Source organism: Tachysurus fulvidraco, chromosome 15 (genome assembly GCF_022655615.1).
Source record: "Tachysurus fulvidraco isolate hzauxx_2018 chromosome 15, HZAU_PFXX_2.0, whole genome shotgun sequence".
NCBI lineage: Eukaryota > Metazoa > Chordata > Actinopteri > Siluriformes > Bagridae > Tachysurus > Tachysurus fulvidraco.
The window spans coordinates 1,094,519-1,117,582 of record NC_062532.1 but is presented as its reverse complement, the minus strand read 5'-3'; the positions used below and the strand labels follow the sequence as shown (position 1 = coordinate 1,117,582).

Here is a 23,064-nt window from a genome sequence, read left to right as displayed (position 1 = left end):
TCACACACTCACACACACTCAAGGCTCCAGTTATATACCTAGCTCTAACCTCATTTCGGACAATATCATAAAAATGGTATCATACAATTAAAAAAAAACAAGGATGGTACGATGACCTGCACGTGCAGCTCACTATCAGTTTCCTATAGGTCATGATAAGATAAACTAATTTACAAGCTTTATTAATGCATAATAACCGCAATATATTACATTAATAGACATAACAGATAGAACAGCAAAGTAGCATTTGAATACATCACGCTTGATTGAACACCCCTAAAATATGAGCAGCACCTTGAATAGATATTTTTTTTAATGAAAGAAAACCCAATATTAATGTATTAATACGTAAAAGTGCTGCTGTTACAGTGGCGCTAATAAAAAGTTAAATAACGTGCTGCCCCCTGGTGGTAATAAGAGGGAGTTTTTTTTGGAAAAGTGGTTAATACTGAAATGTTTTATGTGAATTATGTTATGTGAAATGTTATAGCTTTATATGATCCTAAAAGTATTACACTAAATGCACAAGAGTTGCAAACCAGTGACTTCTGTGCCAGTCCCAAGCCTGAAACATAGAGAGGTTTGTGTCAGGAAGGGCATCCGGCATAAAACATGCCGATCGTCAGTGGGAATTCCATACTGGATCGGACGAGGCCTGGGTTCACAACAAACACCATCAGCACTGTTGACCTACAGGGTGATGGCAGAAATTGGACTACTGTTGGTCAAGGAAGGAGAGGCAGGAGAGGGCTAGTAAACAGAGGCACAAGAGGAAAGGTAGGAGTATATGTCTGAGAACTGGGACGCTTAACGTTGGTACAATGACGGAAAAAGGTAGAGATCTGGCAGACATGATGGAGGAAAGGAAGGTAGATATACTGTGTGTGCAGGAGACAGAAATAAAGGTCAGTGAGACTAGATTGAGATGCTTTGGACATGTACAGAGGAGGGAGATGGTTATATTGGTAGAAGGATGTTGGAGATGGAGCTGTCAAAAAACCCCAAATATAATTCAATTCAATTCAGATTTATTCGTATAGCGTTTTAACAGTGGATATTGTCTCATAACATAAGAAACATAATACAAAAGTTTAATATTACACAAAATTAATAGAAACCAACAATCCAAGATTAATATCTATACATTTATATATAGATATATATAAACGTGTTTGTATCTTTTTCTAATGAACAAGTCTGAGGTGACTCAGGTGACTGTGGGGAGGAAAAACCACCTTAGATGATAAAGGAAGAAACCTTGAGAGGAACCAGACTCAAATGGGATCCTCATCCTCATATGGGTGACACTGGAGGGTGTGATTATAAATGTACAGTCTGATAAATGCTGTGTGGATGAGGAGGTTGTTGTCCTCAAAGACCACATGGAGTTGGCATGTTCTCTTTAGTATCACAGAGTCTGACTGGAGCTGGAGCATCTCTAGATGCCTCAGGATCCTCACAGAGTCGATCCAAAATCTTCATGATATGGAACACAAGTGAAAATATAAACAAAAGATTGATTGATTGATTGATTGATTGATTGATTGGGGCTTTTTCAATATTACTTATTAAATGATCAATATGATGAAGCTCCATTTACATTTATTTGATCATGTACTTAAAATATAGTTTTTTAAGAAGAAATATATTTTCAGTCCTAGAGATATATTTTGTTCTGTAATAATTAAGCACTAACTGAAGATACACAAAAGAAAAATATTGTACACTAAGATTTAAATTTACAATTCAAGCACAGTGGAAGAAGAAACAGTTTAAACATATAGTTTTAAGTTTTTCGGTCCATCTTTATTAACTTTAAACTCAGAAATAATTTATTTTTAATCCAAAGTAAACGTTTACAAACGTTTTGAAACAAACAAAAGCTTTAGCTCCCCCTGCTGGTAGAAGCATAAAAAGCAACTCCGTATGACGTCACTGTGGACGCTATTTCCGGTTGTCGTGCAATTTTCTGCCCCTTTAACACATTTCGCATCCGTATAATTTCCTGTTTTACTCTGAGGACAGATCATTTAAGTGCGCCTGACCGTACTGAGTGCAAGACAAATAAAACCACGCTCTTAAATTGTACCGCGTTAAATAGGACGTTTAAGAAATTCGCAAATATGTTAAATAAATAAAGATACAGCGAAAATTAGCAGTGAAATAAAGCGCCTTATTTACATTTAGTTGTTTAAAGATTTATATCTTCACTCAGTGCAAGGAAACTGCATATTGTTTATAAGTGCTATATAAAAACCAATTTTTTAATTAACTTTTAGAAACTGTACAAAAATCACTAATAATAAAATCACTAATAATAAAATCAGTGATAATAAAAATTGTGATAATAAAATCACAATAATATTGTGATTTTTTTTTGTTAAACATTTTAAGCAGGCACAGTTTATGGCTATCCTAAGGGGTCTTAAGGGTGCAGGATGTAGCGGTGGCGCGCGTTCTGACGTCACACCTGTACACTTTGAACACAGTCATGGCAGCGCCTGGGATTCGCCCTTTGAGATGAGAAATAGAGATTTTACTCCTAAATTCTGCACGTTTAGTTAACGGTATCTGCTTGTTTTAGTTTGTTTTTACATGTCGGTTATTGATATATTTATTTTGAGGCTTTAATGTGTGGAGAATTGGTGAAAAGTGACTTTTTGTGTTTTGTCAGTTTTTTCTTCTTGTTTTTTTTTTTTTTGAAAGAATGAAACCAAAATATAAACTAAACTAAAAAAAATTAATAATAATAATTTTAAAAATAATAATAAATAACAATAAACATAATAATAATAATAATAATAAAACATCTTGAATGTAAATCGGGATGGAATTAATTAATTCATTTAATTTAATTGTACATTTCCTGCTCCTACCTGAATGGAGACAGAATACAAATTAAAGGAAAACTTCTGTCCCTGTTATAATGTTTTTTATTATGTTGCATTATGTTTATTCCCCTGTTAGAGGGCATTTATTTTTTTATTTTATTTTATTTTCCTGGCACATGTCCTCTTAATATATAATACAAATTATTCCATGATAAAATGTTTTTAGATGTGATTTCTGTATTCTCATATTTTCCGCCCCATTATTGTTATTTTTTTTTAATACCCCATGTTCATCATCCGAATGAGTAATTTGTGTTAAACACTTTTCTTGATTGATTTATTTAGATGCTTGCTCCTTGCTGATGGGGATGAGCCGGCTTGATTTGCTCTACCGAAGGCTTCTCCTAACCAAACTCTTCATCCAAGGATGGGGAAAGCCAGAGGATCTGAAACGGTGCAGAATAATATCTATACTAATGTTCAATTCAATTGAAATTTATTTGTATAACGGGTTCTTTTTACAATTGACGATGTCTCAAAGCAGCTTTACAGAACAAAAATATAGAACAAAATGTTAATATAAAGATTAATATAATACAAAAATTCAAGATTAATATTAGATATATTTAAATGTGTTTGTATTTATCCCTAATGAACAAGTCTGAGGTGACTCGGGTGACTGTGGGGAGGAAAAACCACCTTAGATGGTAAAGGAAGAAACCTTGAGAGGAACCAGACTCAAAGGGGAACCGGACACTGGAGGGTGTGATTATAAAAATATACAGTCTGATAAATGTTGTATTGATGAGGAGATTGTTGTCCTCAAAGACCACATGGAGTTGGCATCTCCTCTTTAGTGTAGCAGAGTCCAGCTGGAGCTGGTAGATCTTTTTAGATGTCTCAGGATCCTCACAGTCACCCTAGTCTCAGTGGAGGTTCAAAATCTTTATGGCACTGAAGACAATCGGAGCTGGTACAATTTCTGGATTCCTCGGGACGGGTGGAAAGAGAGAAGCAGTGGAGAGGGATTAACGTAGCTGCTGTTCATAATATCAGCAAGCACTAGATGATAATGTGCATTTGGTCTGATGTAATAGAGCACAATATTATGGGATGTATTATGTGTACTAAATGTGTAGTAAAAAAAAAAAAGTTCTCGCAACTATCCTAATTAATTTATTAATTAATAATTATTAAATAATTAAATACTTGTATCCTGCATTTATAATAAAGACCTGATATCCGTAAATCCAGTATTGAATATTAAACAGAAAACATTGTATATAACTGAAGCTAGCATGATTTTATATTTCATTATTATATATGATATTGTAAGTGAGAGTGTGTGTAAATCTCAGTTCTGCTCCTGTTGCTAAACCACACTGTTCTTGCCTTTTTACACCGAGCGCGCTTTTCTTCACAGAATATTCGAGTTTAGGAAAATCATCGGCGACCGGGAAAAATGTAAGAACCTCGTACCACGGGACTATCCGGTTTTTATCGACAAGGTATGTTTTCTCTTTAACCAGTAATCCAGCAGTATGTCTAACCTACAGTTACTTTAATTCTGCACTGGGCTACAAGGCTGAATGTATTTCACACGTAATGAAAGTCTCATACAATATGAACCCAGATGAGGTCAAAAATCAAAGCTGTCGGGAATTGTGTGACGATTTGTACGGAACGTTCCCTGACACAAATGAAACGTGTGTACGTTCAGGTTGAGGATCACTCGGACTGCAGAATCCACAGCGGACATTTGGTTTCCCCGCTCGAACACTTCGTCCCAGGCATTTTGCCAGCGGAGTCGGTTAAAGCCAGGTAGCGACGGCAAACACACAGCGACCTGCAACAGAGACTCTGTACTAAGGCCATTGTTCACTAGATTAAAAGACACTATAAACTAATTTGCTTATAGCTTTCAGTTTATAGTTCCGAAAAAATGGAAGAAGCACAGACCGGTGTGTATTCATCTGGCAGGAACAGGAGATCATGTGAGTAAATGATTTGTGTGTTGTAATAGATCCGTGACTGGAATTCATACTCATTTCATACTCATTTAACACAAACACAGGTGAGAATAATAAGAGTCAGCAATAAATGACATGCTTGGAGAATAAGAATCATATTGCAGAGTGGGAAATAATTACAAGATTAAAGAAAACAACACTGAAAGAAAACTGAGGAAATTAAATACAAACTAAAAACAAAACAAAACACATCTTGTTTATATTTTTATTCAAATATAAATATTTCAAAAATGATTTCAAAAAAATTAAAAGTAAAGAAAGTTTTAAAGTGAAAAACGAATGAAAGAAGAAGAAAAAATCAAATAATGTTTGAAAAAATTCAGATGAAATGAAGTAAAAATATAAAAGTCATTAATAAATTAAGTAAATAAATAATAATATTTATTTACTTAATTTATTAAGTAAATAAATAATAATATTTGAAGAGTAAATGTCCTTTAGGTTGTTTTTATTCAGTTTTCTGGGTATTTGAAGACAATAATAATAAAGGAGGTAGAAAACACTAAAAACTCCATTTGTGCTCTCGGGGTGTAAACCATTTGTGTACGTTTGTAGTTTTTCTGGAGGAGGAGAACTCTCATGGCCAGACCCATGATCAGAGAGGCAGGAATGGCGTCACTGCTGCTGGAAAACCCGTATTATATCCTTTACTTTATTACCGTGTGTTTTCTGAATGATTTCTGTGTCATTTCCCCTGTTTCCTTGACCCTGAATTGCACATGGATACAGAAAACCTAAAGACCAGAAGTGAGTGTTTCAGATTCTCAGTATGTAAAGTCACAGTTACATGGTGATGGGGTTTTCGCCTGTTTGTTTCTTTCTTTGCTGAGGTGCAATAGCGAAGCTCTTCGTGGCCATTAAGTGACTCTGTGTGTGTAGGAGGTCCAGTCTGAAGAACGTATCTGACCTGTTTGTGATGGGCGGAGCTCTCATCCTGGAGTCTGCAGCTCTCCTGCACTGGCTGGATAGAGAAGGTTTCTGGCCGCTGGGCATGACCGGCATCTCCATGGGAGGCCACGTGGGTCATTTTTCCATTAAGATATCGTGCTGGTGCTGACTGATGTATCGCTGTGTATTACAATATCGTAATAAAGATGTTTTTCTTTTATAATATGTATATGTGAATGGTGAGGTGGTAAAATACGGTATTTAAATATGGATCGCCACGTCAGTGTGGTTCTTCCAGTCTAAGTTCACTCTGTGGAGGAAAAGCTCGAGTGGGTGAGAAACCAAGTTTAGGTCAGAAAACGAGGCTCTGCTCAAGGGCTTCGAATCTAGTGAAAAAAATATTTTAGTGACAATACATCACAGAATATTTTAGACTTATTATCTTTACTCATATTCTCTTTCCTGTCCCAACCCACCCCACCCTACCCACACACCCACCCACCCCACACACAGATGGCATCTTTAGCCGTAACCAACTGGCCCAAGCCGATTCCTCTGATCCCATGTCTTTCCTGGACGACTGCTTCGAATGTTTTTACCACCGTAAGATATCAATCTTGCGTGCATGCGTGTCCTCTCTCTGCTTGCTGTATGTTTAGTGGTCGGTGTGAAATTCCCTGTGTGACAATCCTTCCTCGCTCTTCTTTTCCACAGGGAGTGTTAAGTAGAGCTGTGAACTGGAGGGAACTGGAGAAGCAGTACGCCACGCACACCGTCTACGAGGACGAGATCTTCCACATGCTGGAGTACTGTGGGGTAAGACGACATACAGGGTACCTCGTAAACCCTTTTTTTTTTTTTTCCCCTGATCAAAATTTTCTGGTTTTCGTGTCTAGACGGACTCTTTCCGGATGGGCCAGGACTTTGTACGGGACGCCCCGGGCAGCTTTGACAAACTTTCGAACATGTCCCTGTCTTCTGAGGTTCTACTGCACCAAAGGGACTCTGGTAACGGGTTCGATCGCATGCTGTCATCCTCTTTCGCCGGCAGTCAGACGCACATCGACGCACTTCACAGTGAAAGCGTGAGCCGCAGCGCAGGACGGCATCGCTCGCTGCAGCGGGAGTCACTCTGCTTCATGAAGGGCGTGATGGACGAGTGCACCCACATCGCCAACTTCTCAGGTGAGGAGATGAGAAGAGGACGAGAAGAGGCTTTACTCTTTACTGACCCAGAGCTTTAAAGAAAAAAGTGTTTGAATATAAACTTGCTTATTTCCTTCTAACAGAACCGTTACCCGTATCTGACCTTATGTCTCCCGCTTTACCTTCCTCTGCCCCTCTATTTCTCTTTCTACATCATGTCTGTTCCTTTACCTCCCTTTGGATCTTCTGTTCTTCATCTTAACCACCCTTTGACCTCTTTTTCACCATGTATCCGCCCCCTTTAGCCTTGCTAATCACTTCCGTCTGATCTTTTATGACGCATACTGATGTTCTGTCGGACCTGCTATTTGCCCCTGTACACTTCTGTGTGATACCCTGTGTTTACTCCACAGTGCCAGTGGATCCCAGTCTGATTATCGTGGTCCAGGCTAAAGAGGACGCCTACATACCTCGCTCTGGTGTGCGCAGCCTGAAGGAGGTCTGGCCTGGCTGTGAGGTTCGCTACCTCGACGGGGGCCACATCACCGCCTATCTGTTTAAACAGGCAGTGTTCAGGTGGGCATGAACCAACACGCACACACACACACAAAATCTCCAACACACCACATAACAGTATACAGAAAACTCTGAAGTGTTTTATTCCACTCATAGCATAGCAATTTGCCAATAATTAACAATAGCTAAAATGTTAGTGAACGACAATCTATATTTTTTATCCATTTATAGTTGCTTTAATCTTTTTGGGTCATCTATGAAGGGACTTCACTGAAGAGCCTGTTTTTCTTTCCTCTCTATAGAAAATAAATGAGATACAGAATACGTTTTTTTTTTTTTAAAAAAAACAACAACAATATTTTATTTTATATCCTTTTTAAAAAAAAAAAAAATCAGTATTCCGAAACAGGACCGCTGTTGTAGCAGTCCTCTAGCAATATATGCTGATGATTGCAAAACATACTAACGTTTTTTTTTCCCCCTCATATCTTTAGACGGGCCATTTACGATGCCTTCGAGTGTTTTGTTCAGAAGTATCCATTAATATTATAGGAACGGATCCCGCGCCACTGTGCTGTCACGATGACACGGTAAAGGAAATCACCGAAACTTGACATGATAAAACATAGCACAGACCAGGACTCAGAATTGGACCTGAAGCTAATCCTTTCCACACCATGGTGCTACTGAAGGCTGATTAGTATTAATGCATGATTACAGAATAAAGTTTATACACATTTATGAACAATCGCAAACCAATCCGAATTTCATCTATATGTTCTATCACTGATCGTGTTGATTTTTTTTTTTTTTTTTAACCCCTCAGCCTTTTCTTTTGCTGAGGTGCATTTATAACTCAAAGATCACTGCCAAGTCTTTAGGAGCATAAGATTCTAATATATGATTTGAAATTAAAGTATTAGCATTTGCAATGGCATTATTATTATTATTATTATTATTATTATTAATCCCTTAAACAGTTTATTTCCTACATGTAATAACTACTTTTTCAAGCCTTCACATTTCTGTTTAAAAATCTGAAATAAAATTCTTACTTTGAAAACTGACTTTATTGTTATGTTTGTAGAAACAGAACAATACAGTTATATATATATTTTATTGTTGTGGTAATAAATGACACCAAAATTAATAATAATTAATAATTTTATTATTATTAAAGTAATAATAATAACCGTAAGAATAATATATTATTTTATTACTATTATTATTATAATTATTAAAATACTTAATAATAATAATAATAATAATCAAAATAACATGGCAAAGAAATCACCAACTATTCTAATTCCAATAAATTAATATATGATATCGCCCATTTTTATGGTACAACGTTTATTAATATTTATTTTTGAAAATTAAAAGGTGTCAAATACACTTTCCATGTTTATAGGTCATTAGATACAAGTTGGAATGACATGCTACATCCTTTTAAATTGTCTGTCCATTTTTTTTAAATAGAACAAAAATTATTGTATTATTAATCATATAAACATCAAATCTATCTATCTATAATGTAAATAAGTCCATGCCCTTAACCTGTACACTTTGCCCACAGTCAATATGGCGGCTGCGTGTTATAAAGCCTGCTGAAGCAGTTTCGCCCGCGGTGTGCTTTGACCCCTGACCCCACACAAACGTGTCATCACGCCAGCCCCGTCCGCCATATTGACTGTTGTCTTTTGCCTTGAGAAGAAGATAAGCGAGAACATTTGCGCCGCCAGGAAAGAAAAAACAATTGCTTAAAAAAATAAATAAATAAAAACGCGACCCAGTTTCCGTCGAGCTCCGTAATCCTGCGCGAGTCTGTGCCGAGTGGAGTTTATCACGATGGCGAGGAAGAAGAGCAAGCAGGCCGGAGTTGTGAATAAAGAGCAGAGTTTGTCGAAGAGCCCCAGCGGAGGAGGAGATGCAGCAGCAGCAGCCGCCAGGAGCTCTCAGGTAGCGTTAGCACACCGGCTAATCTCACATAGGGGCGTGTGGTCCTCTGTGTAGGGAGTAAAAGTGGTGGTTATTATTATACATTCTACCCCAGTGCACACATGTAGGGGCTGTTGGGGTTGTTAGGTCTGTTGGGATGCGAACACAGCCTCCCTCATCGCATGCTTTACCATCTACACCTTCCGTTCTTACACGTTTTCCTCCATTATACACATAGATTCTGGTCTTTCTCCCGTTAACGACTTGTTTGCTCTCGTTTTAAGTCGTTAACGTGTTTTCGTTTAACGTTACAAGCAGAGACAGCGTTGTGTTCGGGCGGAGCAGCAGCATGTCTGTGCTTTTACCTGTAACAAATACCTTTTACAGGGTTATTTATTCTTTAAAATACGACACATTAAAAACAAATCCCGTTTTATAGTTATCTGGACGACTCCTAGGTTCAGAACGGCCTTATGTGCAAGCTGCACAAGCTCGAAGCGTTATTTTCTTTACTCCGCACCCGCTTTCGTGCTAAATCCCGCCTTCCGCGCTCGTTTGTGACGTCCCACAGCGCAGGCGGCTGATTGGATGGTGGAAACGTCTGGTTGATGCATTTAGGTAAAGTAGCTAATCCGGACGCACGGGGTAACCAATCAGAGTGCAGCAGGCGGAAATTTGTTGGAATACGGGTAGGAGGTAAACAGCGTCTGTCTGAAGCTAATGCTCTCGTTGCTGAAGTCTAGCCAGTTTGTTTCTGGTCTGGATTACTTTTTAGTTTGTTAAGCTACTAATTTAGTTTGTCTAGTTAAGCTACTAATCTTAATTACTGGGCGGAAAGAAGGTGTTTATTTTGCATCCCTACTGTACTTTCAGTTTCAGCACAATGTGACACACGTGAACAAGGGCAGGTGGAGAAAAGTCACAGCTGGAAGTTTCCCCTTTTGGAGTAAAAGTTCTGTCTGAATCAAAGGAAATCATCTGTATCTTACAATATATGTGATGGGTTCAGTGATGCTGGTGTGTTGGTTGGTCCTGTGTGTTCACTGTTCCTGTCAGAAGTTAGGGTTTGTCCCACTCTGACGTCACAGAGTGATTATTAGAGCTAGAGACTTTCTGCAAGTTTAACTTTTTAAGGTACGAAGAGGCGTCGGTGTCGATGTTGGTCTCGGGCAGAGTGTACAGACGAGAGCTGGACAGACCGAAGCACTAAAGCGCCGCCGCATCACTCACCACCTGCAACAGTTGACAGCAGGTGGTTATTTTTCATTGGTAGATCAAACCAAAGCAGCCTGCATTTAAACAGGTACAAGTTTACTTTATCATCCTTTCTGTGATGAGCGGATGACTGAACACGAAGGAACGTGCAGGAGATTTACTCACACAAGTACACAGGTGGGCGTGTCTACACGAGAAAGTCCTGTAAATCATACAGGGACACGTCACGGACCTTCGCTTTGACCTTTATTATTAGTATATTGTTGTAAGGCTTATGTCAGAGCATGCTGGTGTTGATCCAGAAGCACGCAACGGCTCTGTATGTAGTTTAAACAGCCTTAAAGAGCACAGACCCTCACCTGATGCTGACAGGAACTCGCAGACATCGGTACTTTATCCTTTAAGACACTATACACAAGAAAGTCTCAGTATCTGAGGGATAGGAGAATTTTTTGAACCCACAGTAATTTGTACTTGTTGTACAGTCTTTGATTGTTTGTACACGTCACATTTTAATTCGGAAAAAGAAAAGTGGAAGCTGTTGTAAAAGACATGGATGATATAAGAATAAGTCATTTCAGTGTGTTTATTTTATTGAGCTCAGTCACTTAAAGGTTGTCTGATCTCAGGTCCTGACTGATCTCCTTTCTCCCCCACAGTCGGTGCACACGTGCTGCTTGCTGTGCCATCGGGAATTTAAGGACTGGGGCTCTGGCCTGGCCAACGGGCTACCGGGGCATGGCTCCAAGCTGTCTGATGCCGTCCCCGCACTCTCGCAGGCCCTGCTGAGGGAGGCACCCGGGCGCAAGCTGGCGGACGCTGTGCCTTCGCTGTCGCAGTCGTTGCTGGGAGAGGTGCCGCTGTGGATCTGCCAGAGCTGCCGCAAGAGCGTGGAAGAGGAGGAGCGGAGGGCGGTGCAGGAGCAGAGTGTGCCGGTGAGTAAAGAACGGACCACACGTGTTTATTAAGAAAATCACTTACTGAGTGTAATTTTACATGTCCTCATCCTTCTTTGACTCTGGTAACATTTCCTATGATTGTGATGCCTCAAAGTATCTGTTCTGTCTGGTTATCTGATCTGATCTGTTCTGTCTGATACCATATTATTAGGGAGGTTTGGACACAGCCGTGCTGAATAGATTGCTTAGAACATTCATATTCGACTAAAAGTCCACGTCCCTGCTTACGAGTGCCGAACGTGCTTAGTAGTAGTTAGCGGCGGTTAGTTTGTTTTTGTTTGTTTGTTTATTTATTTATTTATTTAATGCTAAAATGGTCCCACGTTTCACTCTGAACTGATGAGAAAATCTAAAAAATCAAACAAAAAATTAGTTCTTGGTCACAATAGACTGAAAATTGTAGAGTCGATTTTTCACATGCGTAACAAATAGATGGTGGACGCTTGAATATTTTCTCAGCGTGATTTGATGTGATTTCACAGTGACACACAGACGTCATTATTATTATTGTATCACTTTCCATCTTGCTCCTGCTGTGGCGGCGAAAAACCAGTCGTGCAGGTCGCGTCGAGCGTGACATGTACGAGGGATGAACCTTGTGTTCAAAATAAACACGAGCTGTTCGCTAGCACTGCTTTTACTCAAATAAACACCAATATTAGTTAGAAGCTTCTACTTCTTCTAATTAGTATTATTATAATAATAATATTATGTTAAATACTTGATTCCGATTGGCCATCATCACAGGTGAATCACAGGTTTATATTAACACTCTCTTTCTAATACCGTATCGTTTCTATAGCAACAGCTGTAAAATTTAGTGGTTGTAAAGCTATAGATGCTTAACAACATCAGATTAAAAAAAATTGTTGATATGGTGAAGTTTCTTTAAGGTTAATGAAGAAGTCTCCAGTGTCGGTGGAAATGATTTCAGACGCTTTTCCGTTTCTTGTTCACGTCCCAAGCTGCGTTGTTTTTGTCTATTACCGTGTAATAAGGAAAGGAACTATAATCGTCAGTGAAGTGGAATACAAGGGATTAGGGCTGGGCGAAAAAAACGATATTTATCGCGATAGACACGTGATCGATGTCAATAAAAAAAAAAGTGCTCGATAAAACGTTCAATTTTTTTTTATTCTTTGCCGGAGGAAAACAGAGGTCGCGAAGCAAGTTTGGTTGCATTAATAAAGGCACTCACTCTCTGGTAACCTAGCAACCTAGGGAGTGACACGCTAAAAGCCAATCATTTAACAGTATCAAGTTTGGTTGTGCCATATCGGCGACTGATAAGCAGAAAATGAGTCGCAGCGAGCTAGGAAATTGTAAATAAAAGAGGAAAAGTCAGCTATGTTTTTATATTCCTGCAGGTTTTATATTTCAAACAATGTTACTGTAGTATATCAGGGTTGTTTTTTATATTACAGATGTATCTCAGTCTACCTCAGTTTTATTTCTGTTTACAAAACACTGCACATATTTTACACACTTTATTCACCAGAAGGTGAACAGCTAGTGAACTTCCTCGCACTAAATGTTAAAATGTTAAGAGATAATAGTTAAGTGTTCATTGTGACTTTAGACTCATGTTTACATTGTAATTATTTGAGTTTTCCTGGTTGTTGACATTTCTGCCTTAATAACTGAGGGGATTCTGATCAGAGGGAGGTTAAGTTTAAAATAAAAAGGTTTAAATGTAATATATTTTTCTCCTGGTCCTTATTTTAAATGGGTCATAAACATATCAATAATTATCAATATCGACCGATATGAAGCACTGATATCGTGATACAGTTTTCAGCCGTATCGCCCAGCCCTACGAGGGATAAAAAAACAGATGATGGAAAATTGTAAAAGGATTCCAAAGCAGGAAGGAAAAAAGAGTCAGGAAAGAAAAGTATAAAGCGAATAACACACAAGACCACTTTACAGATCAAATCTGGAGAGACACTGGGAGGGGAGTGTGAGAGAGAGACACTGGGAGGGGGAGTGAGAGAGAGACACTGGGAGGGAGAGTGTGAGAGAGAGAGAGACACTGGGAGGGGGAGTGTGAGAGAGACACTGGGAGGTAGTAATGGGCGATATAAACGATATACGATATAAACGATACAAAATTGGCCTACGATAGAGATTTTAATTCTATTGCACTATCGCGATAATGCATGTTGATGACACAATCTACCCGCGAAATTTAGAGCCACGAGCTGCAGCCGGCTGCAACGAATCATCATATTCGTCATCTTGAATAAACATGGCTGAAAGCGTCAGCGAAACAGAGGAGCTCGTGAAAAAGACCGGTGCAACATCTATTATTGGTTTGGATTTAAGTCCGACGAGCAGCAAAAAAATATACTCTAAAAATATACCTAATACTGGAAGTATATCCCTAATTCAGTGTCCATTCCTTTATTAACAAGACACCGGTTTTAATTTCATTAGGAGAACAAAATGCTTAAAAGCAAATGCGTTACCTCGGCTGCAGGTTTGAAATATGCTTTTATTTAAAGTATCTGTGCATTTACACAGAATAATTTTCTTTGCCTAATTAATACTGGAAGTATTTTCAGTACAGTGTTTGTTCCTTAACTAAAAAGACACCAGTTTTTATGTTCTCTGCAACTTGGGTGGCGTTTAAGAACCAAGGACTTGAACTAAGTATAGTGCCTTTTAGAAGGAAAGACTTTTTATTTATCTGCAACATTTTGTTGTATAATTACAGTTTTGCTTTTGCACAATAAATGTTCTCAAAACGACATGTTTTTCTTTATTTCTTAAAAAAAAAAAATACATTTAGCAGTTTGGCTTTCCTAAGGTCTGTGTAACCTGTTCTGAAATGGTTCTATTATAATTTATATATTGCAATATATATCGTTATCGCAAGAGGCTGCAATGTATATCGCAATATGGATTTTAGGCCATATCGCCCATCCCTACTGGGAGGGGGAGTGTGAGAGAGAGAGAGACACTGGGAGGGGGAGTGTGAGAGAGACACTGGGAGGGGGGAGTGTGAGAGAGACACTGGGAGGGGGGAGTGTGAGAGAGACACTGGGAGTGCGAGAGAGAGAGAGAGAGACACTGGGAGGGGGAGTGTGAGAGAGACACTGGGAGTGAGAGAGAGAGAGACATGGAGAGACCAAGAGGGAGACTGACACTGAAAGACGGAGCGAGGGAGACTGGGATGGAGTGAAAGACTGTGGGACAAATGAGACGGAGTGAGACCAAGTGAGAGAGTCTTCGAGAGATTGACTGAGAGAGACTGAGAATGAGAGATTAAACTTAACCGTCAGACTCAGGAGAAGTTTACAGCTATTTTCCCCCAGATTATATTGTTAAGTGCCTTCATCATCATCATCATCATCATCATCAACGTCCCGCTTCTTAAAATAAACAGACACGTCACCCATCAGAGAGATGACGCCTGATCGGATGCTGCTCGGTGTGTGTTAAACGCAGTCAGTTTCAACCATCAGATTTTACCTTAAATAAATCCACACAGCATCTGGCTCCTACAAACGCTATAAAACACATACATCAACATAAATGTTTACATTTATTCATATTACACATAAATAAATAACGAGACACAAACATCCACAAGCTGAAAGAAACATAATCATTATGGACACTAAAGTGACCAATAAAATATCGTTTATTCTTTGCGAAATAAATAATGAATCATCTTTTTAGTAAATATAAACAAATAAATAAATACATCATTTATAAAATCAATGGCATCTATTTGTTTATTTGCCTTTCTCTATTTATTTATGTCTGTTTTTCCGTTTGTTTGTTTTGCTAAGTCAGAACACGAACACACACACACACACACACACACACACACACACACACACACACACACACACACAGGCTCTTTTCCTGACAATATTTTACTCTGATATTTTTCTGGCCACCCAGAGTGAAAAATATGTTTCAGCTCTTTTCTTTTTTTTTTCTTTTTTTCTTTTTTTTTTTTTAAATCCGTGACAGATGGAGCCTGATGGATTTGTCCTTCATAACGTCTTCCAGATCTTTGGGGCATGAAAAAAATGAATATGAAGAAGGTTAAGACCAGACCTTAAGATCTCAAAGCGTAACCTTTTACACATGGTTTATCTGCAGTTCCGACAGCCTACACGTGTTAAAGTCTAGGAAGGAACCTTCTTTCAGTCTTATGGTCTTCTGAAGGTCAAACCGTTCTGTAATTTTCAGAAATTGTGAATTGTGATTATATCGTTGCGACACCATATCTGATAGGCCCAATTAAAATAAATAAATAAAAATAGGAGTTTTGTTATTTCACCCATTTCAGAGACGTTCGTGTAACTCTAAATGACACAGAGGCACAATCTGATTGGTCACGATGATAATCCCTACACAATCTACTCTGTATCATCCTCTTAACTCCCTGTCGCTATTAAATCTCGTGTACAACACAATTCTTTCAGTCATTTTCTCCTCGGATAAAGAAACTCTTCATCCTCTTAAAAGTCCTCCTCGCTGCTCCTAACACTTTATGAGCTCCTCATGATGCTTTATGAAGAACTTTTATCTTTACTTTCAGTTTAGTACCAAACATTTACTTTCATTTTAATACCAAACGCCCACATTTCTAAGAATTTTCCTCAGAATTTCGTAGCTCGGAGAAAATCTTTGTACTAAGAATAGGCATGAATATGAGTTCTAAATATTTGCTTAATTTGTCAACCTTACAGCTGGTGTGTGTGTGAGGGTGTGTGTGTGTGTGTGTGTGTGTGTGTGTGTGTGTGTGTGTGTGTGTGTGTGTGTGTGTGTGTGTGTGTGTGTGTGTGTGTGTGTGTGTGAGGGTGGGGGTGTGTGTGTATGTGTGTGATACGCCGTACCCTTTTGATTTCCACTTTCTAATATCAAAATGCAGCTATTATTATTATTATTATTGTTATTATTATTATTGTTATTCTTCTTCTTCTTCTTATTATTATTGTTGTTGTTGTTATTATCTTTTAAGCTATGAGAGCTTGTCCGCAGAAGACTCCATGAAGCCACCACCCCAAACATCTTGAACTGCATGATGTTTGTATGACTTCCTCCTTCAAACACGTTCCAACACAAACGTCGCCTCTGTGCGGGCGCAGAAACGTGTCTGAACATTCCTATATATATGCATATTGCGCGCGCGTGTGTATGAGCTACAGCTCTGATACGGACTTTGGAGGAAAAGCCAGACCACAATTTTTCCAGTGTTGTAAAAGGGTCTGATAACAGAAGGGACTCTCGCTTAGGTGATCTTATCTAAACACCGGCTTCCTGAAAGCGCACTGATTATTTACACACAGCAGCCGTTCGGTGGAAAAGGCTAAACTTCCGCCTCCCGTTTCCAGCTTTTATGCAGCTTATGAAGCTATTCGACGTGTGTGATATTTTACTCTGTGTGTGTCTTACAGGCGTCGCTGTCCCACTCGTCCTCGTGTAAGTCGCAGAATTGTGGGAACGGTTACCCAGAGCAAAACTCTGTGGACTGGGATCCCAGCTCCTTCCTGTCGGCCCGGAAGCTCTCTGGCCTTTGGAACTCGACGCACACGAACACAGGAGCTCACTGCACCCACGGCACCGCTACTCACTCTCAGCAAGGTGGGATCTCCGACCTGGCTTCGGTCTAACTCTCGCTCTCGCCGTCCGGAGAGAGGATTTCATATCTGATCTGATCTGTTTCCGTCTAGTCGCGGTTATCAGAGATCTTTATGAACTCTCGAATCCGATTGGTCAGAAGGACTTGCTTTCATTGTACTCATTTTTTTTAAATACCCGATCGTTTCTATGGTGACAACCAGCGTAGAGGTTTGTGTACCGGATACTGGACATGCATTAATTTATTAATTACATAAATTGTCATTTAAAAATCAGCTCTGTGTCCAATTCATGATGTCATACTTTAACCATTCTAAATAATTTCACTCCCACAAGTGATTTGTTCCTTACAAACACAACGGGAAGGTGTGACCGTAGAAGTGACGAAGGTGATAAATGCTGGTATTAAAGATTATTAAGGCTCTCATGGCCGCTGCTCTACAAAGTTCACGACCTCCTAACCAATCAGAGTTAAATCATTCAGCATCGCCGTGCTATTTTTAGCCAGGACAGGTTTTACATGGCTATTTTTAGGGCATTCTTTACATAATAAATTATTACCTCATCTCCTGCTATTCTACTCAGGTCCACTCTGCTCTATTTTCAGTCTGCTGTGTCCTCGTACTTTCCTGTCCAATGAAGGATTATCTGTTATTCGGTTTTTTTTTCCAGCCTAATCTCACATTTATCCAGGACATTTTAGAGTCCCGTTTATTATCCTTTCTCTTGTGGCTTGTACGTAATATTTTATTACATTTGATTTTATCCTGGTTGAACTTCCATTTCTCAAAGTCTCGAGCTGTTCTTTATCCCTCACTGACTTTTCCTTGCGTTTGTAGCAGGCGGAACGGCAGGACCGACTTGTCACGATAAACGATTGTCTCACGAGGCGTCCGGGACCAAAGCGTGTCCCTACAGTCACCCAGCGCCCCCCAGTGCCACATCCACCGCTACGCCACTCTCTACCTCTGCTGAACTCTGCAAGACCTCAGCAAAGCACTTCAAAACCATGTGTAGGAGACCCACTCCTCCAGGTAAACACCCCCCCCCCACACACACACACACAACAATCTCATTGGCTAATATTCATTATTAAATATAAACCGCATGCGAGCATCACGTCCTGCTCCTTTTCTTCCAGGTGAAGCGTTTCACCCGAACGAGCCGCTCCAGCCGTCAGCGGATCTGTCCGTTCCACCCAACAGCCCGACGGGTCTTTGTTCTTCCCAGAATTCATCTCTGCTGCCCCCCTCCAATAAACCCACGTCCAATCAGCACGCTCCGTTCACTCCGTTAGCACCAAATCTCGGCGCCAAGCACTCGGGCGGGCAGGACAAACCCAGCACCTGTAAAAACGCCAAGCTGAGCTCCTCCATGATGGGCTGCAGTCACCCGTGTAACGGGCACAACACCAACGGCGGCGCCGCGGCCTCCACTAACACAACGCATTTAACAGCCACCATGTGCAGGTATGATGTAGATTTTTGCTAAAAATATTTGTGGCTTTGTGGTAGTAATAATTTGCTGTAATTGATAATTGTTGCTGTATAAATTGAGACGTGCGTGTCTGTCGTGTTTAGGGACCAGGCGTGTAAAGGGCACAAGCTGGTGAACGGGTCGTCATTGTGCCAGCAGGCAGCGTGTGAGGGGGACGACGTGGAGGACGAGGACAGCGGCTCCGAACGCAGCTCCTGTGCCTCTTCTTCTACGAACCTGCGTGACGGCAAATACTGCGACTGCTGCTACTGCGAGTTCTTCGGACATAACGCGGTAACGAAGCATTCGGCAGCGTTCAGCTAGAATAAAAGTGATTGACATATAAGAGAGGATTAGGGCAGCTAAAAGGGATAAGGACAATAAAGACAGAATGTAGACAAGGTCGAATGTGCAGTGACGCATGAAATGCCCTTATAATTATTATGAATAATGTCGTATGTTTAACAAGATGAAAATGCTCACATGACTCTGTCCAGGAAGTGCTCTTAGTCCAAATTGGTTATGCAGAATTGTGACTTTGTGTAAAAAAAATCACCCACACGAGACATTTCCCCCTGCAGCCCCCAGCAGCTCCCACGAGCCGGAACTACGCGGAGATCCGAGAGAAACTCCGCTCGAGGCTGACTCGTCGCAAAGAGGAGCTGCCTCAGAGGCAGGACCTGGACCCAGCTTTAACCAACCCCATAGATCACAGGGACGTCGACGAGCTCCTTCACTTCATCAACTCCACAGAGCCCAAAAGGGTGAACAGCGCCAAGGCGGCCAAACGTGCTCGCCACAAACAGAAAAAGAAGGTGCGGCAGACGATACTGACAGATGAATTATACTGACAAAGGAAGGGAGCAATACAGAAGAAGTGTAACACGAATCCGTCGAGAGTTTTTATTATACAGATTTCAGAAATGCAGGAGATTAATCTTGTCTTTTATGTGCCTGTGTCCTGTCCAGGAGAAGGAGCGTGCGCAGCAAGCATGCAACGAGCAGCGTTTATCCTCTTCTCCTCAGCCAGAAGCTATGGAGGAAGTGGAGGAGGAGGAAGAGGAGGAGGAGGAGGAGCGTACTCCAGACGGCGAGCCTGGCCGGCTCCTCGAGTGGCCTCAGCTGGAGCTGGAGCGTGTCAACAGCTTCCTAACGTCTCGCCTCGAGGAGATCAAGAACACCATTAAGGACTCCATTCGTGCCTCGTTCAGCATGTACGACCTCAACCTCGATGTCAGCGACTTCCCCAAAAAAGCCGCCTCGCTAGAGGGTCAGCGGCTGCTGCCTCACATCAACGGTACAGTGACCGAACCGCAGCAGATCGACCTGGACCTCGCGCCGCTCTCATTCAAAAACTTTAAAAAGAGCGTGAAGATTCTCCAAGGCCTGACCAGCGAGAATAACAACAGCAGCCCCCCTCCTACCGACCCCACCACCCCTCCCCCCACAAACAACAACGATACCACCGTTAACGCCGCTCCTGCGCCTAACGACGCGCCCAAATCCAAAGACGAGACCAAGAACACCGCAAAAACAAAGAAGGGCAAGAAAAACCAGCGACAGGAGCAGGCGTCCCAGGAGCAGCAGGCCAACTCCAAACCGGTTAAAACCACGTCTGGAAATCAGGAGAAAAGCAACGAGGCAGAGAAAGGAGTCAAGGGAGGCTGCAGAGGAGCCCAGCAACACGGGGAGAGTCAGAAACCGGCGAGTAAAAAGCTAGAGGAAAGCAAGCAGGCTCCCAAGCACATAGGTGTAACAGCCTCGAACGGGAACCATCACTCGGGCTCCAACACGCAGAGGGGGAAGAACGACAGCGACGTGAGGAGCAACAAAGCGGAGCACGAAGCAGACGGAAAAAGCAACACAAACAATCTGGTCAGCTGTCAAAACTCACAGCACCAACAACAGTCCAAAGGAAAGAATAAGAAGAACAAGTGCAAGACGGAAAAGTCCAGTAGTGCTATCGGTAACCTGATACTTAAATTGTTTATCTGTAGAACACTTTTTGTTTATTTCTTTCTTTATTTCTTTTCCAGTTAAGAGACTGCTGTCTTTTGAGAAGCCCTCGGTTTTCTCCTTAGGTATTCACTCTTTTGTGTCCGTTTGTTTGAATAAACTTTCTCGACAGATGACGTATTCCTCCCCAAAGACCTGGATCCGACGGAGATGGACGAAATCGATCGCGAGGTCGAATACTTCAAGAGGTGAAAATTTATCTACAAAATCAACCCGTTATTCAGTCTAAGTGCTAATCCATGTAATGTGACGTGAAGCATCCATCAGATTCAGATTTCTTTTTGTAATCAGGCCATCCTTAAAAATATTTTGGTTTGCAGTATTGTTAAAAAAAAAAGTTTCAATGTAAACTTTTACAGTGAATGAGAGAATGAGACGAAGCGAACGCACAGGCCACAGTGTGACATCCTTTTTTATTTAAAAAAAAAGAACGTAGCCTTCATTTGTATGTAGGCCTAGGCGACTTACTAAAATAAAATTAATATTATTTTATTGCTTTTGTATTAGTTGTCTGAAGAGTAAAAAAAATTGGTCGGTCTTAGCGTAAATTTACAACCGGCAAGTCGGTCGGACCTAAAGCAAAAAAAAAATAAAAAATACAAAATTGAGTCGGTCCTAAATTGACAGGAACAAGAATATTCTTAAGCATGGCCTCATTCATTCATTTGGTTAAAGCTACTCGTCCAGGGCTCCTGATCTGCGCAGTCCTGACACTGATCGTCTTTTTTGTATCGTCGTGTCTCCTTCAAGGTTTTGCCTCGATTCAGCTAAACAGACGCGACAGAAGGTGGCTGTGAACTGGTCCAACTTCAGCCTGAAAAAGATGCCGTCGAACGCAGCGCAGTAATGCAGCACGCACTCACACACTCTCTCTCACACACACACACACACACACACACACACACACACACACGTACACGCCTGGATGATGGTAACCGGAGAACCCCCAACCTCCCGATAGGACTCTACTCTCTAGTCTGTAGCCACTGTACTCCAGATTCGATTGGCTGGAGGTCGCCGTCTGTCTCCGCCCCTTTCTCAATACGCCACGGGACCTTATCACGCAGTCTGTAATCGTCCACCGGAGAATTTTTACTGTATCTCTTAGTAGAGCGGGATCACTCGCAGGAAACCTCATTGCTTCATTTTGTAGTGTGTAAATAATGATTTTACAATAAAAAAAGGTTTTAAACCCCAAACCACGGCACACCTCGGCCCGTAAGCCCACAATGTCTATTTATTTGTTCTTTCTTTTCCCCAAAAGGTACTTGATATTCTGACATGTGCTTAATGACAAACTGCAGACACTGACAAGATGACAGAGAAATGACATTAGACAGAACTAGAAGGAGCAGAGTGGCGTTAATAATAAACACATGCCGAGGCAAAGCTTCTGGTCTTGACCGTATCAAACAACTCATTAGGAGCGTTACATAATATGCATGTTGTCCTCTCTGTTTATCTCCCAACTTGCTTCATTTTTTTTTCCTGTTCACTTTTTTGCACTATTTTAATTTTGTCAGTCAGATTCCTTCAATTTGATCTTAAAACCCGTCTTTTGCGCTATATAACAGCCGTATGATCCGTCAACAAAAAATTCCGATCGGATTCAAAGGTGTCGACGTTTACGGTTTAGAAGAGATGCGTGAAACACCGAATAAAAGTTAAGGTAAATCGGAAAGGACGCAGGATGTCGAGGTTTATTATTTACACTAGGAAAATTCTTATGAACCAATGGAAATCAAGTAGACGGGAAACTACACGTTAGAGGTGCTGCTTATTATGAAGATTTTAATTTTTTTTAACCGTCTTATCCAACATTATGCGCTTTTTTTTCTTTTCTCCCTCAAAAGGCAGCTTTTTTTTCTTTTTTTTTAATTAAGATATTAAGTACTTTAAAAAAAAAACAAAAAAACATGGGTTACAGTGTGGGACGGGACTATGAGAAACATATTTATGCCCTTATTATGAACAGAATTTCTGAAGTTAAACAAAAAAAAAAAAAGATCATAAGAAATAAACTAAAAACACTAATATATTTATATTCACACACACAGCTATGGTGTGTTTAATACCTCTGTTTAACACTCACACAAAGGGACAAATTCCCTTACAAGCCGCTCCTAACTGACACTTGAGACCCAGATGAGCACCGATACTTACAGCTCTCCCAGTTCTCCCGTGCCGGTCGCTATGGCCTGCCCTCTCTCTGTAGTCGTTGCTTGTTGTAGTTCGGCTTAGACCGATTTCAAATGGAAAAAAAAAATTTAAATCCTGTCCTGGTGTTTTTCTGTGTCACGTTTGGTATTGAGGACATTTTATTATTTAACCCTGTTAATGATCTTCAGCACCACGGTACAACCCCCGAAGCCCGATTATCGCTCTGCACGTGTACGTCTCGCCACCTTCATACCCTGAGTAGATGAATGTTAAATAACTGATTCTGTT

At 40.6% G+C, this 23,064-nt stretch overlaps 2 protein-coding genes across 3 annotated transcripts; both read left to right on the top strand.

Moving 5' to 3' along the window:
- Positions 1 to 2,415: 2,415 nt before the first annotated feature.
- Positions 2,416 to 8,474, top strand: abhd18 (abhydrolase domain containing 18). Its single transcript, XM_027138205.2, has 13 exons — positions 2,416 to 2,567; positions 3,177 to 3,285; positions 4,255 to 4,339; positions 4,552 to 4,652; positions 4,750 to 4,825; positions 5,417 to 5,501; positions 5,581 to 5,608; positions 5,741 to 5,879; positions 6,263 to 6,352; positions 6,464 to 6,565; positions 6,646 to 6,934; positions 7,309 to 7,471; positions 7,906 to 8,474. The coding sequence occupies exons 2-13, from the start codon at positions 3,194 to 3,196 to the stop codon at positions 7,961 to 7,963; spliced, it is 1,308 nt and encodes a 435-aa protein (XP_026994006.1). The 5' UTR covers positions 2,416 to 2,567; positions 3,177 to 3,193; the 3' UTR covers positions 7,964 to 8,474.
- A 620-nt stretch (positions 8,475 to 9,094) lies between these two features.
- Positions 9,095 to 21,823, top strand: fam193b (family with sequence similarity 193 member B). 2 transcript variants are annotated; one of them, XM_027138152.2, is made up of 10 exons: positions 9,095 to 9,370; positions 11,224 to 11,499; positions 16,941 to 17,127; positions 17,967 to 18,158; positions 18,266 to 18,593; positions 18,705 to 18,894; positions 19,182 to 19,415; positions 19,570 to 20,566; positions 20,729 to 20,804; positions 21,367 to 21,823. In XM_027138152.2, the coding sequence occupies exons 1-10, from the start codon at positions 9,260 to 9,262 to the stop codon at positions 21,461 to 21,463; spliced, it is 2,688 nt and encodes an 895-aa protein (XP_026993953.1). In that variant the 5' UTR covers positions 9,095 to 9,259; the 3' UTR covers positions 21,464 to 21,823. The 2 variants fall into 2 exon arrangements, with proteins under 2 accessions (XP_026993953.1, XP_026993952.1); XM_027138151.2 differs by having other exon boundaries at positions 9,096 to 9,370; positions 17,964 to 18,158.
- The last annotated feature ends 1,241 nt before the right edge of the window (positions 21,824 to 23,064 follow it).